The 18801-nt window shown below is 46.7% G+C and overlaps 1 protein-coding gene across 2 annotated transcripts in view; it reads right to left on the minus strand.

The window, feature by feature from the left end:
* Positions 1-18801, minus strand: part of EVC (EvC ciliary complex subunit 1) — a 92056-nt gene that overhangs the window by 22115 nt on the left and 51140 nt on the right. For both annotated transcript variants that reach the window (XM_025384741.1, XM_025384740.1), the window contains exon 12: positions 6734-6946. In XM_025384741.1, the coding sequence (XP_025240526.1) occupies positions 6734-6946 (213 nt within the window). The remainder of the gene's footprint in view (positions 1-6733; positions 6947-18801) is intronic.

The raw sequence follows: 18801 nt of genomic DNA on the forward strand, positions 1-18801 counted from the left end.
CGCACACTGCATTTGGAATGCATATTAAACACAGAGGCCTGGACAGAAGCACCAGCAGCCTAGACTTCAGTTCTGGTGGACGCTGTGATTCGTAACACTTGTGCTTAACTCTCACAAAACGACCCTATGCTATCTGGAACATTTCATTAAATCCCATCTCTGACTCCTCTTTGTGAGGAGTTTACAATAATCTGTCAGAGTGCTAGGGAAACCAGAACATTCTAGAAAATTCTGCACTTTTTTTTTTTTTTTTTATTTCCTGAGAGTTGCTCTGTCACCCAGGCTGGAGATGGCGCGATCTCAGCTTACTGTAACCTCTGCTTCCCGGGTTCAAGAGACTCTCCTGCCTCAGCCTCCAGAGTAGCTGGGATTACAGGCATGCACCACCAGGCCTGGCTAATTTTTGTATTTTTAGTAGAGACGGGGTTTCGTTGTGTTGGCCAGGCTGGTCTTGAACTCTCAACCTCAGGCAATCTACCCTCCTCGGCCTCGCAAAGTGCTGGGATTACAGATGTGAGCCACCACGCCTGACCAGTCTTGATTCTTTGAAAGGTGAGTTTGCATTGCCACTAAAGTATATACGGGTCTTTGCTGTGTGTTTTGAGAATGTAGCTAAAACTAGCAACAGGATTTAACGATGATCGATAAGGTCAAGATCTCTGGACCAGATGGTGCCTGCAGTTGTCACACAAACCTCTTCAGCATTATCAAATGCAGGCTTGTACATGTGGACATTCAGAAGAGGTGCTTCCTCGGGCTAGAGCGCTGGTCATTGCTACCAGGTCATTTTGTGGCCTCGGGTAAGTTTTACTCTTTTTTTCAAACTCTCATGTATTATGGGGAGAAAGGGAAAGAGCTATTGATTGATGCCTAGTATGTGCTGAAAATTGGGGAGTGTCCTCCCGAAAACAGGGAGGGTTTTTAGGTGGGGTGGGCTCTAAAATCAACTCCTGAGGGAAACACTGGAGTGCTAGGGGTGAGGGGGGCATTGCAGTTTTAAACAGCATGGTCAGAGTAGGCCTCACAGCGAAGGTGACATGGAGCAAAGACTCGTAGCAGGGTCGGGTGAGGCAGGAGTGTGGCTGCAGCAGGAGCCAGAGGAGTGCAAGGAACCAGCAGGGCTGCGAGGAGCACGCCGGTGCAGTCAGAGGGCAGCCAGGGCCTGACATGGTGGGCTTTGTAGAGTGTGGTGAGGTCTGTGGCTTTTATGCTGTGGGAAATGAGAAGCCACTGGGGGTTCTGCAGAGAAGCAACATGATGTGACTTAGTGTTCCCTATCAAATCTATTGTGCTGACGACTGTAAGATGCCCAATTATTTCCGGTATCACTAACAGAGAAAAGTCACTGCCAAATAAATTAAAATGTATCTTGATTTCAGGGGTGTTAAAATATTTTTAAATGTGTATCCTAAAAATTAGTGGCATATAGGATGTCTTAAAACAGGGGTGTCCAATCTTTTCACTTCCCTGGGCCACACTGGAAGAAGTACTGACTTGGGCCACACATAGAATGCACTAATATGAATGATAGTTCATGAGCTAAAACAAATGCAAAAAAATCTCATGATGTTTTAAGAAAGCTTACGAATTTCTGTTGGGCGCATTCAAAGCCATCCTGGGATGCATGCAGCCTGTGGGTTGGACAAGATTGTCTTAAAAGTATCACTCTGGCTGGGCGTTGAGAATGGAGGTAGAGCAGTTGGTCAGCTATTGCAGTAACCCAGATCAGAGTGGTTCTGACTAGGGTGCTAAGAGGGGAGGTGCTGAATAGTGGTCACATTCAGGATTAGACTGCAGGCAAAACCAATGGGATTTCGTGTCAACCAATGTAGGGTGTGAAAGAAAGAGGAGTCAAGGATGACCCCAAGGTTTCTGCCCCAATTTAGTACAAAAACGGAGGAAGGCTGTGGGTAAGGCAGGTTGGCAGGAAGAGCAACAGTTCTTTTTGACACACGAACTTCTCACATCTATCAATCATCTAAATGGAGACTTCATGTAGATCTGAGTTCAGGAACGATCCTGAGCTGAGGCTATAAATTTGGAAGCTGTTGGCTCTCAGTCCAATGACTCTTGAGGAACAAACCTGACAAGAGCCATGTGAGTGAGCCCGGAAGTGACTCTTCTCCAGTCAAGCCTTCAGATGAGACTCCAGCCCCAGCCCAGGGATTGGATGTTGCCTTGTGAGAGGCCCTGAACAAAGGGCCCAGTTAAATTGTGCCTGGACCCCTGACCCACAGAAATTGTGAGACAGTAAGTGCAAGTTGTTTTAAGCTTCTAGTTTGGGGGTTACTTGTTACACAGCATTAGAAAACTAATACAGATGGTGTGTGACTGGATGGGATCACTGAGACAGTGCATGTAGATAAAGAAGAGGATTGGATACTGCACCCCAGGGCTCTCCAGTGTTCAGAAATTAAGGAGCTGGGAAGGGGCCAGCAAAGGAGACTAAGAAGGAGAAAGAAGTGAGCTGGGAGGAGAAGCAAGAGAGTCTAGTGGGTGTTACAAGGAGGAGGGAAGAGACCAACTTGGCCAACCACCACACTGAGTCCAGTAAGAGGAGGCCTGAAAGCTCCGCACAGAGGAGAGCAGACTTGGTGATGAAATGATGAAAAACACCTGGAGTGGGGTGCAGAGCAAGAGGGAGAGGAGAGTAAGGTGGGGACCCAGGATTCAAACTCAGACAGACTGCCTCTAGCACTGATGTTCTTTACTGTTTATGCTAAGGAGTGCACCAACTGCCACATTCCCTGCCCCACTCCTACCCACTGGTGTGTTAGTTTCCTGTGGCTGCTATAACAAATTATTACAAATTTGGTGGCTTAAAACAACACTTATTACCTTACAGTTCTGGAGATCGGAAGCCTGAAATGAGAGTCGGCAGGTCTGCACTCCTCCCCAAGGGTCTGGGGCAGAATCCATTTTCTTGCCTTTTCCAGTTCCCAGAGGGCACCTGCATTCCCAGGCTCACAGCCCCTTCCTCCGTCTTTAAGTCCAGCAATGGCTGCAGAGTCTTCCTCACTGCCTCACTCTGGCACTGATGCTCCTTTTTCACTTATAAGGACCCTTGTGATGACATGGGGCCCAGCCAGATCACAGGGAGAATATCCCCATCTCACGATCCTTTGCTTAATCACATCTGCAAAGTCCTTTTTGCCTTGTAGCCAGACATATTCACGGGTTTTAGGGATTAAGATGTGGGTCTCCTTGGGGGGCCATTATAGCCGCCTACCGCAAGGGGACTGGGAGAAGCCCAGACATCTACATTAGAGCAGATTAAATTTTGAGAAACACCATTCTACAACCTGTTCCAACAGTGTAATTCACAAATTCCATAATTTTTAACCACTTCCCTGAGCAATGGGATATGAAACAATCAACTGTCTTTTTGCATAGAAAACAATGTGGGAAAGGCAATTTGCAGTTGATGTGTTTTTGATTTTCCATGAATAGCTTCATTGGTGCTTTTCTTTTCATGGCTAATATTCATCTGAACCACAGAGAGCTCATTTCTCCTTTTTTTCATCAGTGAGGAAATATGGCAGGTAGATCTCTAACTATCGTGTGTTAATTTATTTATTTATTTTATTTTATTTTATTTATTTTGAGACAGAGTCTCGCTCTGTCGCCCAGGCTGGAATGCAGTGGTGCAATCTCGGCTCACTGCAGGCTCCGCCTCCTGGGTTCACGCCATTCTCCTGCCTCAGCCTCCCAAGTAGCTGGGACTACAGGTGCGCACCACCATGCCCGGCTAATTTTTTGTATTTTTAGTAGAGATGGGGTTTCACCATGTTAGCCAGGATGGTCTCGATCTCCTGACCTCGTGATTCGCCTGCCTCGGCCTCCCAAAGTGCTGGGATTACAGGTGTGAGCCACCGTGCCCAACTATCATGTGTTAATTTAAGGCAATTAAGTAACCAGTAAGTTAACTATGACATAGACACCTTGAGAAAACAGTCTTGGGTCATACTTATGTAATCAGTTGATGAGGTAATTAATTCTCCTGCTTGCTTCCTGCATGCAAAACTCAGCTGGAAATCTTCCCCACATGCCAAGAAAAATTCACAATCATATGCTCACAAAGTAAACAAATAAAACATTACAAACAGAGCTGTGCATAGTCTACTATTTGCCTAAAATAACTTAAGACTCCTAACCAGAGAGTTTTAGATGAATCATAGGTGTTTTGTCAGAAATGAAATTCTGGATTCCTTCACTGTCAATGCCATTAAATGAGTCAATAGATACTGTGCAAAAAGTCTTTTAAATGAGTCAATAGATACTGTGCAAAAGGTCTTAACTTGCATTATCTCCATGTAATCATTTGGATATTGTGACCCTTAGTTTTCACACAGAAGCTGGAGTTCTGAGGTATTTTTAGCAAGCTGTGTAAAGTCAGAGTTGCAAGAGGTCAGCTCACTGGCTAAAGTCACACAGCCCGTTAACGTGCCTGCTCTGGCTCAAACCCATGTCTTAGGCTTCTGAGGTTATGGGCCTGGCTGCAAAACCACAATGGTCTCTAAAAGGCCCCTACACTCATTTAGTGAGTCCACTTCAGAGGCCCATTAGGCTTACTTGGTTTCTAAGACACTGAGGCTCAGGTCCTGCTCCCTCCCCAGAGACTGTAAATGAATTGGTCCGCAGCCCAGGATTTGAAATGAATTGGATGAATTCAGCTTCATTTAGATCCCTTAGAAGAATACAAGGCAAAGGCGACACTGTCATCATTTCCAAAGCTGCATTATTGTTGCTGGAAATGCAACAAGTTTTCCTGAACATTTGCCATATTGCAGCCACCGGGCTTTGAATAGGCAGTGTAAAGATGAAAATCAGGGTTGCCGTCCTCAAGGAACTCATAGCCAAATGCAGGAGACAGACAAGTCACCTATGACAGGGCAACCAGATGCCACTGACAGAGGACTGAATGAACTAGAAGGAGGTCTAAGAATTCATTCGGGCAGGCAACTAGGCCCTGTGCCTGTCCCCACAGCTGTGACTGGTCATGCGTTTGCACAATGCTCTCCTGTATCTACTTTGTACTTCCTATTGCCCCAAGGAATTGTTTTAGGAAACCTCTTTTAGATGGATCCATCAGTCAGACTGATCTTTTGTAACTAATTGCAAACCCAACTTAAAGAAACAGGGCTTGTTTCTGACAATAAGCATGTAGGGGCTGGCGGTTCAGGTCTACAGCAGTGGCTTAACAGCACCGCCAGGGGCTCGGGGCTGCCTGAGACCGTTCCAACCACTGGAGCCCACCAGGCTCACATAGGCTGCCTCTAGGGCAGAGAAAGGCTGATACACCTCCAGGCCTCCCATGCGTTCTAGGAAGGAAGAATGGGACACTGAAGAAGGGGGCTGCTCCAAGCAAAACCAGCTTTGGTATCAGGAAACAGAATCCCTTTGCCTTGTTTCAAAGGCCAGAGCAGTGTCACTCAGCCATGGCTAGTTGCAAGGGATATGGATGTTGAGGATGTTAGTTTCACAGTCTCTAGAGGGCTGAAGGCAAGGGAGAAAGGACTTGCAGGTGGTCTTGGTGGATGCTGAATTTGGAAATGCCTTCTTTCATTTAACAGTTTTTAATTTTTTAAAGATAAAATCAACGCGGGCTGGGCGCAGTGGCTCACGCCTGTAATCCCAGCACTTTTGGAGACTGAAGCAGGCAGATCACTTGAGTTCAGGAGTTTGGGACCACCCTGGCCACCATGGTGAAACCCTATCTTACTGAAAATACAAAAATTAGCCAGGTGTGGTGGCACGTGCCTGTTATCCCAGCTACTCGGGAGGCTGAGGCAGGAGAATCGCTTGAACCTGGGAGGCAGAGGTTGCAGTGAGCTGAGATCGCACCATGGCACTCCAGTCTGGGTGACAGAGCAAGATTCCATCTCCAAAAAAAAAAAAAAAAAAAAAATCAATCTGTATTATTAGTTTCCCATTGCTGCTGTCCCACATTGCTACAAGCTGTGGCTGAAAACAACACAAATCTATTACCTTACAGTTTTGAGCCTAGGAGGCTGAAATGGGTCTTAATGGGTTAAAATCAAGGTGTCAGCAGGGCTGCGCTCTTTTTTGGAGGCTATAGGGGAGAATGTGCTCCTTGACCTTTCCAGCTTCTAGAAACAGCCAGAGTTCCTAGGCTCACAGTCACAACATTCCGACCTCTGCTTAGAACATCAACCCTCCTTCTCTGACTCCCACCCTTCTGCCTGTCTCCTGTAAGAACCCTTGCAATTACGCTGGGCTTACCAGCATCCCTACCTCAAAATCCTTCACTCAACCGCACCTGCTTTTTGCCATGTAAGGGAACACAGCGTAGATATCTTTGGGGGTAACGATTCTATCTCAGCATAAATCCATGCTCTTCATAATCAGACTGTCACTGAAAAACAGGAGTCCTGTGTGTGCCACTGCCCCACCCCCACCGACTCCACTCCCTGTGAACCGCTTTCCTTCCTGCCATTTGGTTACTTATTTCTCTCGTTCTAAAGAACAAGCTTTGCTGCTCTTCTTGATCGATTAACTTAAGGTATGATCTCCGACTTCCTGCTGAGGGAGATGATGGCTCTGCTCTCTCATCCCGCCCCCGTGGTGGGCCATTGTGAAAGGGAGGCAAGAGTCATCTCCGTAGAGCACCTACAATAGGCAGCAGTGGGTGTTCAGGATGTGAGATCTCTCACGCTTGTTCATGTGTTTCTACAATGCAGACCCCAGCCCCTGGGTTCCCAAATGCCCGCACCTGCTGGTCTTGCTCTTGGAGCTCCTGGAAGAGTTTCCACTGCTGCCTCCGGAAGCGATCTGACTTCCCCAGCTGCCAGGCAGCGTTCTCCTGGACTTCCTGCCTCAAGCAGTCACATTCTTCTGGGGGGAGGCCAGTCATGCCAGGGAGTGTCTGAAGGAACAGGGCGTCCATGAACTTCTGGAAAGTGTCCATGGTGCTGCAGTACAGCTCCTGAAGCCGAGAACCACAGATGGGGTTACAGGTCATGGCAGGACCCTGTGTGGGGTCTCAGCTGCTCTCTGCCTCTCCTCCACAAGCCTCCCACAAGACACAAGGGGACCCACAGACAGGAACTCTCAAGTCACACATATGCAAACATGCATAGACACATACACAAGTACACTCCCCCACAGGCACACACACTTGTACACACAGACACATGCACATGTACTCATACACATATGCATGCAGACACAGGCACATACACACACATGCACATGCACACACACACACGAACACATGCATGCTTTCATACACATTTGAGCCCTGCACACACTCCTACATACATCCATGCATAGACAAGTGCACACAGACACACATACACTCATATATACTTGCACAGTGACACACTCTTACACACACACGCATAGCCTTGAGATGCACCCACTCTCAAGCTCCACTCAGCCAAGCTTCACACCTGTTCTCCTCGCCAAGCTTCATACCTGCTCTCCTCGCCAAGCTTCACACCTGCTCTCCTTGCCAAGCTTCACGCCTGCTCTCCTCCCCCAGTGAGCTCTTCATCTCTGGCATCTCCTCAAAACCATCATTTGGGCCTCCCCTGGGTCACTGTCTAGATTATTTTCACAATCCCCACTAGTCTGTCTTCCCCTCCATCCTCCATGCTTAAGTGAGTTATTTTTGTAAACTTCACATCTTATCATGAGTCCTCCTGGCTCAAATAACGTGGAAGATCTCTGTTCCCCTCACACTCAGGATCACCCAGCAGGGCTTCCGGGCAGCTCAGAGATGGCCCCAGCTGTCCTGCTTCTTGTCTCATCGTTCTGTTGCCTTCATCCCACCTCCCCCACCCCGATATCTTTCTAAAAACTATGAAAAACAAACCCACACCATAATAATAATATTAAACACCTGTGAATCCACCACTCACATCTTTTTCTTTTTCTTTTTTTTTCATTTAAAACATGGAACCTTACAGGTAGCCAGGCGTGGTGGCTCACGCCTGTAATCCCAACACTTTGGGAGGCTGAGGCGGGTAGATCATCTGAGGTTGGGAGTTGAAGACCAGCCTGGCCAACACAGTGAAATCCTGTCTCTACTAAAAAATACAAAAATTAGCCGGGCATGGTGGCGCAGGTCTGTAATCCCAGCTACGTGGCAGGCTGAGGCAGGAGAATCACTTGAACCTGGGAGGCGGAAGTTGCAGTGAGCTGAGATTGTGTCACCGCGCTCCAATTTGGGTGACAGAGAGAGACTCCATCTCAAAAAAAAAAAACAAAAACAAACAAACAAACAACATGGAACCTTACAGGTTAAGTTGGAATTCTTTATGGCTCCCTGCAATTCTTTTCCCCACCCTCTCAGCCTCAGACAGCCATCCCCATGAACGCAGTGACCCTCTCTCCAGTTTACACGTCTACACTTTCCCTGCATATCATGTTCATAAAGGTGGCTTTTGGTGTGTGTGTTCATTCACCCCATAAATGGCATCTCATTGCATGTTTCATTATGCAGATGCTTTTTGTTTTGTTTTGTTTTGAGACAGGATCTTCCTCTGTCGCCCAGGCTGGAGTTCAGGGGTGTGATCATGCTCTCGACTTCCTGGGCTCAGGTGATCCTCTCACCTCAGCCTCCCAAATGGCTGGGACTATAGGAGTATATGCCACTATGCCTGGCTAATTTTTTAATAATTTTTTGTGGAGACGAGGTTTTGCCATGTTGCTCAGGCTACTCTCGAACTCCTGAGCTCAAGTGGTCTGCCTGCCTTGACCTCCCAAAGTGCTGGGATTACAGGTGTGGGCCACCGCGCCTGGCCCAGAAGCTTTTTAAAGCCACTCCTTTTGCCCCATCTCCAATTACTTTCACACCTAGAATGGACTCCTCACCCTGAAAAATTCCTCCAAAATAATCCCTTCTCTGGAACCTTCCCTGGGCCACTAACGTGGGCATTTCTGACCCTGAGCTCCCACCAGCCGTTTGGTTGGCCCACCAGGGTATCTAAGCCACAGTTTATCTGTCATCCTCCAAGACCACGGCTCCCCGATATAGCGGTTTTGTCACACTAGGGTCTGCACCCACATATCATATCCTCCCCAACCAAGCACGTGCCGGCAGTCCCTGAATACGCCATGCCCCAACGCAACTAGAGCACCCACGTCCCCCTCTACCCAGGAACTCTCCTGGCATGTTCCAAAAATCAATTCAAGGTCTCCTTTTCTGGCAACGCCCCCTGACCACAGGGTCTCATTAGGTGCAATGTGGCTTAGCTGAACATCTGCTTTCCTTCCTGGAGTCTGGAATCTTGATACATGACAGGAAAGAGGTGTGCCCGTATGACTGATTCCAACAGAACCCCTGGACCCTAAGCTCAGGATGGCTTCCCTGGAAGACAACATTTCACACATGCTACCGCAACTCATGTGAATTAAGTGCATCCCGTGTGACTCCATGGGGAGAGGATTCTGGAAACTTGTGCCTGGCTTCCTCTGGATTTTACCCCTTGTAGCTTTTCCCTTTGCTGATTTTGATTGGAATCCTTTCACTGCAATAAGTCCTAGCCATAGGTACAACTATAGGCTGAGTCTGTGAGCTGTCCTAGTGAACCACTGAACCTGGTGGTCTTACGGACCCCAGAGGAGGTGCCCCTCCTTTGCTGCTGCCCCTCCAGCACTCACCACCCTTTGCAGGCACTGGCTGTGTGATTGTCCTTCTCATGGACAAAACCACAGAGTTTCTTCTTACCACCTTTTCATTTGCAGGGCCTAGCGGAGTCCCCAGGAAATGACAGGTGATAATAAATATAATTGTTAAGAATTACTAATTTGAGTCAAGAACACTGTTTTTGCATAATATCACTCAATCCATAGAACAGTTCAATCAAAGCATTCTATTATAATTATCATCATTTTATAAATGAGGAAACTGAGGCACAGAGAAGATGAGTAACTGGAACACAGTTTATAGATGGTAGGTCCTGGCCATTGGACTCTTGGACTCATACCCTTAGCCAGTGTGCTACATGGATAATTGGTTTTTTGAAAGGAAAATAAACATATTCTCACACATACACTTAGTATTGTGTATGTCCCTAGGTCATACTTGCTGTGCTCAATGAATATAAGTTAAATTTCATTCAAATCAATGTTAAATCAACCTAATGAATGCCATAGTCTTAAGCTCATAGCCAACCCTGACTTTGGTCAGAATAAAGTGATCATGACAAGGGCATATGGAACCCACATTCTTTTAAAAGATTTAGAGATTCGATTTCTGATATGGCTAACCAGATAACTTGGATCCATTCTTTCACTGGGGGTGAATGAAAAAGATAGGTGAACAAAATAATTATTAAATCTTCATAAAAGTTGCAAAGAGCTAACAAGATTGTGATGAGTACATAGGCCAAGGGCTGAGAAGACAAATCTGGAGGGGAATACTCAGCCTTTGGGCTGCTTTTACCTGGGGAGTGTTGGATGATTCAGAGGAGATGACTGAACAGCTGAGCGGGTCTTTTGACAGCCTGAAGCTGTCAGGAGACAGAAGTTTGAGTTCGTCGTTCATTATGGGTAGGGGCCTGGTAAACCATTCCACACTTAGGGTTGGGGCCCAAAAAGGCACACTGGAGAAATATTAGCAAAATGGAAGAGAACCAGCCCAGACTGGGTATACAGACTGTAACCTGGAGTCAAGTTATTTAGATTGCCCAGGATATTTTAAGCCCTGACTTCGAATTAAGGTGACCCTGGACCACTAGAGGTGCTGATATCTGACAGTATCATTATATACCTGAAATTATTTCTACAAATAAATGTGCAAATTTTAAACATAGTACACAAAATATAAACAGACACATGAGGATATAAGATAACATAATCAAAGACCTACACAAACAATGGGCATCAGAAACAAACCCACAGGTATTTCAGAGAGTAATTACAAGTCAGCATGTAATTACAAGACATGGTCTTTAAAGTATCAACGGTTACTATGCTCATGAAGTTAAAAGCCACTCTTAAACATTTAAGCAAGGAGCTGGAAATTATAAAAAGTGACACTACTTAGTTTAAACAGAGCCAACTAGCAGTTCTAGAATTGAAAAATATTGTCCAATATTAAGAACTCAATGCACAGGTTTAATAGCAGTTTAGGCACAGCTGAAGGGAGAATTAGAACCCTGGAAAATAGATCAGAAGAAACTAGCAGAACAAAGCAAGGGGAAACTAAAGGATGGAAAATACGGAGGAAAAGATAACGACATAGAAGATACAATGGGGAGGTCCAACATGTTAAATTGGAGTCTCTGAAAGGTTGGAGGGAAAGTCTGGGTAGAAGGAGTATTTGAAGAGAGAACGAAATTTCCCAAACTGATGGAAGAAATTTACAGACAAGGAAACCAAGGCTTCCTCTTTACATGTAAAAGAGAAGTTAAATAAGTTGCACAAGTTTACACACAGCTCTGACAGTTGGGGTCCAGTGCCCATGACCTTGATGCTACTCAGGTAAATATTTTTTAAAGAATGAATGCGTGATGAATGAATAAATGAATAGCCAGCACCTAGTAAACACAGGGTCACTTTTTGCTACATGAATAGCAGATAAAAGTCTTTAAGAAAAATAAAACAAAACATGACTAGACACAAAGGGGTCATTTCCTAATGCTAAAAGGTTTAATTCACTGGAAAAATGAAAAAGTTATAAATTTGTATGTACTTAATAACATTACCAAATCAATGAAATTTGCCAAGTTAACAGAATAAAGGAGAAAAATTTACACTGATTACCTCAATAGAGGAAGATAAAAGCATTTTACAAAATTTAATTTCTATGCATGAGGAACACACTTAGCAAATTAGGAATGGAAAGAAACTTCCTTAATATGATTAAAGAAAAAACCAGCTATATTACACATTATACCTAATGGTAGAAACCACAAAGCAATATTAAGAAAAACTAAATTAAATACGACATAAATAAATGTATCAATCCATGTTTCCGGATTGGAAGACTTGATATTGCAAAGACATTAATTCTCCTCAAATCGACCTATAAATTCCAAATCTTAATCAATAACTATATGGGATAAAAATTGAAGCTACACATACTCTTTAATCCAATAATTCCACTCTTTGGTATATCCAAAAGAAATATGTGCACACAGCTTCTACAAGAAAGTTCATGTCAGCCAATGTGTAACACAAGAAGACTCCAAAGCCCATCACTAATAGGATGGGTAAATGTATGGCATTGTATTTACACAACAGAACACGCCACAGCAATGAGGAAGAATGAACTACTGCCACATACAACCACATGGATGGATCTCTCAAATGTAAAGTTGAGTGAAAGGCCAGTGGGACAAAGCACATGCTGTACGATTCCATTTACATAAAATTCAAAAACCGCCAAAGCTGCACAACAATGTCCGGGGATGTGCTCTGAGATTTACAACTGTAAATCAAACCAGGGATCTGATTTCTGTTATCAGCTGGATGATGGCTCCTGGGAGCGGGGAGGGTGTTAGGATGGAAAGGAAGCATGGGGGTGTTCTGGGGTCCCAGCTACATTCTCTTTCTTGCTCCACATGGTTTCATAAATGTTTTACAATAATCATTTGTTGATTCATAAGATTATGCTTTATTTATTCATATGTGTTCTATTTCACAATAAAACCAGTTTCAATGAATGGGGATGATGGACATTGTTTTCCAGCCTCTGAGAATCCCAATTTTCTTCCAGGAGACAGATTTTTAAGTTGACTCTCATTCTTGGACTCTCTTATTCTACAGCAGTGGTTGGGACAAACCTTTTTCTTTATCGTTCACAACTGTCAAATCACAACAATATGCGGGATTTGTAAATTAGAGAAGGGTTAGCTTTGTAAAAGCAACACAGTCCATTAGCTTAGGCTCCTTCTAATAAAAAATATGCTGGATCCTATCTGCTCCCTGGAAAGACTCAAGTCTGCATTCTTTGTCACATGGTCTGACAGGCCATAAAACACATCGCTTCCCACTAAAGCTGGCACGTGTCACTTGGGAGATACTGATTTATTCTGTGCTTGAAATAGAACCAGAATTAATTTGCATTATTGCTTTCCCAGTATGTGTAAAGGGGTCAGGACACAGGGGAACTCTGGCGGGGGATGGAAGCTGGCCCTGAGCCTCACCCCCTAAGCTTAGGAGGATGTCCCCTTCGCCTCAAACAGAAGCACACACAGTCCAGGCAAAGACAAACGGCTCACTCTGAACTTGCTCCTTCACTCAGGTGTCTCCTCTGCAGCCTCATCCAAACCACCAGCTGCCCTCCCCAGGTTTCTCACAGAGCAGGGACTTGGGGCAAGGAAGGTACCCATACTCCAGAGCTTTTCAAAGCTTCCATAACCTACTCAAGGCTCAGTCTTCTTATCTGTCAAAGGGGGCTGAAAATACCCGCTTTGAGGGCTGATTATGAGGATGAGAAAGGATTTATGGGGATTGTCTGGCTCAGAGCACACAGCAAGCACTTAATAGATGCTAGCTAGTATCATTAGATAAAAGCTGGAGAAGTTAGTGTGTGGTTCTCAAGAAGTGTTACCCACTGCTATTGTCATTCTAGGAACAAAGCATTTGGGGGAAAATAGGTGAGAATAATTCCCTCTGAGCAGAGGTAGTTTTTGTTTCAGTTGTTTGCAAGGCAAGCAGGAGGAGGGGAAAGATGGGAGGGAGGGAAGGGAGGGGAGGTACAAGGCCAGAAATGGGCAGATGGCCCAGTGGGACTGAAGTATAGGGTGTTGGGGAGGCACAGGACTAGTGAGGGGCCAGCACCACATGAGGGACCCAAATGCCACACTGCCAAGTGGAGACCCGGCAGACTGGACCATGGTGGGGTTCAAGCAAGGCAAGGATGTGGCCAGGGCTGAAGATGCACTGATGAAGGTTCAGAGTCCACGGAATGGATCTTTCCGGGATTCCCTGGACATGGCCCAGCCCCTGAGAGTCCTTTGTTCCTCATCATAGGAATCAAGAATGTTCCCCAGGGACCCCAGCCCGATTGTTTTGAAGATGCACATTTAACGACTTCAGAGTAAAGTGTGCTCAGGTTCCCCTGACAAGTGGGTCCTGGAGAGCACAGGTGAGCTTGGATCTCTTAAAAATGGGAAGTGGGTTGAACAAGGGGTAGGAGCTCCGGCATCTGCAGGACTGGGCCATCCACCAGCAGCGTGTCCACAGGCCAACTCCCTTAAAAAAGGAGGGGAGGATACCTGCACTATAAACTTGCAGAGACTATGGGGGATCCCACGAAACACCTGGGCAGCTCGGTGCACCGCCTCCCCCTCTCTCTCCCGGCACCCACGCCCCTTGCCACATAACTTTGCAGGGACTTCTCAAAGTGAGTGGGGAGCACTTCCCTGACTGCTACAGAGTTCAGGCATGTGACTTCCTTTGGCTGAGAGAATGAGGTGGAAGTGTGCTGCTTTGGAGGCTAGACCTCAGCTATTGCTATGAGAAGAACATGCCCAGGCTAGTCCACAGGTCTTAGGGGGAAGATGGGAGAGACATGGAGCAAGGCTGAGTCAAGTTAATCAAGCCCAGAGTAGATCAGCCAAATTCCGGAGCTGCAGACCATGAGTGCAAATCACTGTTGTTTTCAGCCCCTGGGTTTCCAGGTGTCTTGTTACACAGCATGACTGTGATCATAGTTACCTGGACAGCAGGAGAGGGAGGGGGTCCTAAAAGTGAAAGCTCTGGGATAAATATGTGTGTCATCCTCACAGCATGCATACGTTCATTTTGCAAATGTCTCCTGGCACCTACTGCAGGCAAGGCCCAGTGCCAGGGACACTGCGGTGACCGAGGCAGGTGTGGACCCAGACCCGAGGGAGTTCACAGCCCAACAGGGGGTCAGACATTGCACATATGCTCCCCACAGGCTGTGACACATGTGATGATCAGGAGGATGGAAGTCCTAAGTTAGACAGGTCTAAGGAGAGGTCAGAGAAGGGTTCCCCTAAAGAAGTAACATTTCAGCTGAGACTCAAAGAGCAAGAATGAGCTGGCCAGGCAAAGCCCAGGGAAGGAAGACAGTTTCGGGCACTGGTGTGGGAGGGACAAGGGTACCCTTGGGGGAACTAAGAGATAGCTGAAGTCAGCTGGAAGTCAGGGAGCAAGGGACAGAACTTTAGGAAGGGTGATGAGTGGGCCAGGTTGTGTGGACCTCATGGGCCAGGCTGGACAAGAGGATCCTGTGGGCCAGCTTGGGTGGAAGTGTCATGGGTCAGGTCAGGAAGGCCTTGTGGGTCAGGTTGGGGGCATCTTGTGGACAGGCTGGATGGGCCTCATGGATCAAGCTAAGTGGTCATGGTCATCCTGGGCCAGATTAAGGATGTTGGACTTCTTCTTGAGAGCAACAGGAGTCATTTTGGGGTGTTCACTGGCTCTTTCATATGGTTAAGAACTTAAAAGGAAGGTAGCCAAGAATTCCTGGATCAGAGAGGTTAAGTGATAGGGTCTAGGCCACACAGCAGGTATGCAGCTGAAATGGGCCCATAACCTGGTCTGTCTGCTTCTTGAATGACTCTTCTCCCCTCTGCACCTCTTTGCAGGGAGGTAAGATGGTTGTGAAAATTACCAAAAGGAAAGAGGGGTAGCATGTGATACAAGGGCACTTTGCGTTGTACTTCTGTAAAGAAAACACAACAGATTTACCCCAGTAGTTTTACTAAATTATAATAAAAACCACAGCCAGGTACGGTGGCTCACTCCTATCATCCCAGAACTTTGGAAGGCCGAGGCGAACAGATCACGAAGTCAGGAGACTGACACCATCCTGGCTAACATGGTGAAACCCTGTCTCTACTAAAAATACAAAAAGTTAGCCAGGAGTGGTGTCGGGCGCCTGTAGTTTCAGCTACTCGGGAGGCTGAGGCAGGAGAATGGCGTGAACCCGGAAGGCGGAGCCTGCAGTGAGTGAGCACAGATTGCGTCACTGCACTCCAGCCTGGGCGACAGAGACTCTGTCTCAAAATAATAATAATAATAATAAAATAAAATAAAACAAAATAAAAAGCCACATTTCCTTAGCCTGTTACTGTAAAGGTAGATATGCATCACCCAGCCTATTTTTCTGAGTCTCTGCATCCTTGGTCATGGTGTATAAACCCTTTAAGCCTAATAAGGACCATGGAAACTGCCTTGAGTCTGCAGCGCCCATGGACACCTGCTTCCCAGCAACGGGTGCCCAAGCTTCTATCATTATTCTCAAGATCTGCTTCCAATACGTTACTTGCCCAGAAAATCAGGGTTTTCATGGTCTTCAAGAAACAAATTTCTTTCACTCTTTGGAAACGTACCGTTTTTCTCTGTGGTACGTGGAATGTCTCCCTCAAGGTGTCCACCTCCCAATCCCTGGAACTTTCGAGCATGGAACTTTACACGGTAAAGAGACTTCGCAGGTGGGACTGAGTTAAGGATCCTGAGACGGAGAGATGACCCTGGATGACCCAGTTGGCTCCAATGTCATCACAGGGTTCTTATAAGTGAATGAGGGAGGCAGGAGGGTCACAGTCAGAGAAGATGTGATGGAGGAAGCAGAGGCAGGAGTGGCGCCATAGCTGGCCCTGACGATGGAAGAAAGGGCCCTGAGCCAAGGAATGTGGGTGGCCTCTAGACACTGGAAAAGTCAAGAAAACCGTTTCTACCCTGGGGCCTCCAGGAGGAATCAGAACGGCTGACACCTTCATTTTAGCCCAGTGAGATCCACATCAGACTTCTGACCTCCAGAACTGTAACATAACTTTGTGTCGCTTTAAGCCACTGAGTTTGTGGTCATTAGTTACGGTGGCTATACTAATATATAACATAGTATAACTATAATAACTAATACCTCATATGACATCTTCAGAACGACAATAGTTTAGCTGATTCATTGATATATATATATTTTTTTCTTTCTTTCTTTTTTTGAGATGAAGTCTCGCTCTGTTGCCCAGGCTGGAGTACAATGGCGCGATCTCATCTCACTGCAACCTCTGCCTCCCAAGTTCAAGCAATTCTCCTGCCTCAGCCTCCTGAGTAGCTGGGACTACAGGCACCCGCCACCATGCCTGGCTAGTTTTTGTATTTTTAGTAAAGACGGGTTTTGCCATGTTGGCCAGGCTGGTCTTGAACTCCTGACCTCAGGTGTTATCCGCCCACCTCAGCCTCCCAAAGCGCTGGGATTACAGGTGTGAGCCACCACACCCAGCCAATTCACTGATACATTAACTGATTGATTGATTTGTGTATTCATCAATATTGACTGATTGTCTAGAGTGGGTTATCCCCTGGGCATGACCCCAGGGATGGAGAAATGAACAAGCCTTAGCCCTTCCATCAAGGAGGGCACATTCCTTTTCCCTTCTTGTGTTTCCCGAATCACTATTTCCCACATGAATATTACGAGTCCTGGGCCTGACTCCTAGGCCCCAGCTGAGTGACCTTGAACAGACACTTTAGACTTCCAGTGCTGTGCAGCACCTAATCTTGACCAAAGAGGGGTCTGGCCTCGGTCCTTGGCCCCCAGTAGGTCACCTCTCAGCCCCTGGAATGTTTGGCCTGATTGGAGTGTCTTTGCTGACCTGGGGGCCTTGATAGTCTACACCAACACGGTGATTTATGGCAGGGTGGCCTCAGGGCTTGTGGTCTCAGCTTGACCTCTGAAGGGCTGGAGGCTCAGGACAGCTGTGGCGGTGGTAGGTCAGCCATGCCAATGTGGCTGAGCCCCAGTAAAAACTCTGGGCACTAAGCTTGGGCAAGCTTCTCTGCTTGGTGACCCTCTGTGTGCCTTGTCACATAGTGTGGCCAGGGAGAGTTAGTGCTGCCCCCAACTCCACCAGGAGAGGACGCCCAGAAGCTCTGTGCAGGGCGCCCTCCTGGAGCCCTGTGCCTCTCCCTTGGCTGACTTCAGTCTGTAGCCTTCCATTATCATCAGCCCAGCTCGGAGCACAGCAGCTGTCAGGGGGTGCTGGGAGTCCTTCTGGTGAGTTAGAGAGCCCGAGGGGGATCTTCAGGACCCCCAGACTTGCATCTGACATCAGAAGAAGTGAAGTTGGTTTGGGAACTACTCTCAGACACTTCATAAGCACCTGCTATTATGACTGTGTTCTTCAAGGACGTAGTCCCATGTTTTCTCTCCTTTTTCTCAGCCCTAACTTCCTGGGACAGCCTGAAGCTGAGAAGGACCCACATGACAGGGCTGTGATTTCACCACCTTCTCCCAGGAGCCTTTCAAGAGAAATGGCAGTGGGGGGACAGTCAGACATGACATCCAAATGGACAGGTGGGTTGTGTGGTCCCTAGAATGGGATGATGGCAAACTCTGCCAAGAGCCCCGTTGTTATTGGGATGACGCTGGGTTTGGTGCAGCAACCTGTTCGTGAGGTGCTGAGCCACAGAGCTCATGCAATCGCACGGCATCCATCCCCACTGAACTGAAAATGGACTGTTTTAAGGCCGAGAGACAGTGGGATTCAGAAAAATGCACTTTTCTCTGCAGCCCTGAGAACCATTAGGTTATGATATGGTTTAGCTGTGTCCCCATCTACATCTCATCTTGAATTGAAGCTCCCATAATCCCCATGTCATGGGACTGACCCAGTGGGAGGTTAACAGAATCACTGGGGTGGGTCTTTCCTGTGCTGTTCTTATGTTAGTGGGTACGTCTCATGAGATCAGATGGTTTTATAAAGAGGAGTTTCCCTGCACATGCTCTCTCTTGCCTGCTGCCATGTAAGATGTGACTTTGCTCCTCATTTGAAGAGCTCAAATTGTGAGGGCTCCCCAGCCATGTGGAACTGTGAGTCCATTAAACCTGTTTCCTTTATAAATTACTCA

Source organism: Theropithecus gelada, chromosome 5, assembly GCF_003255815.1.
Source record: "Theropithecus gelada isolate Dixy chromosome 5, Tgel_1.0, whole genome shotgun sequence".
Classification (NCBI taxonomy): Eukaryota; Metazoa; Chordata; class Mammalia; order Primates; family Cercopithecidae; genus Theropithecus; species Theropithecus gelada.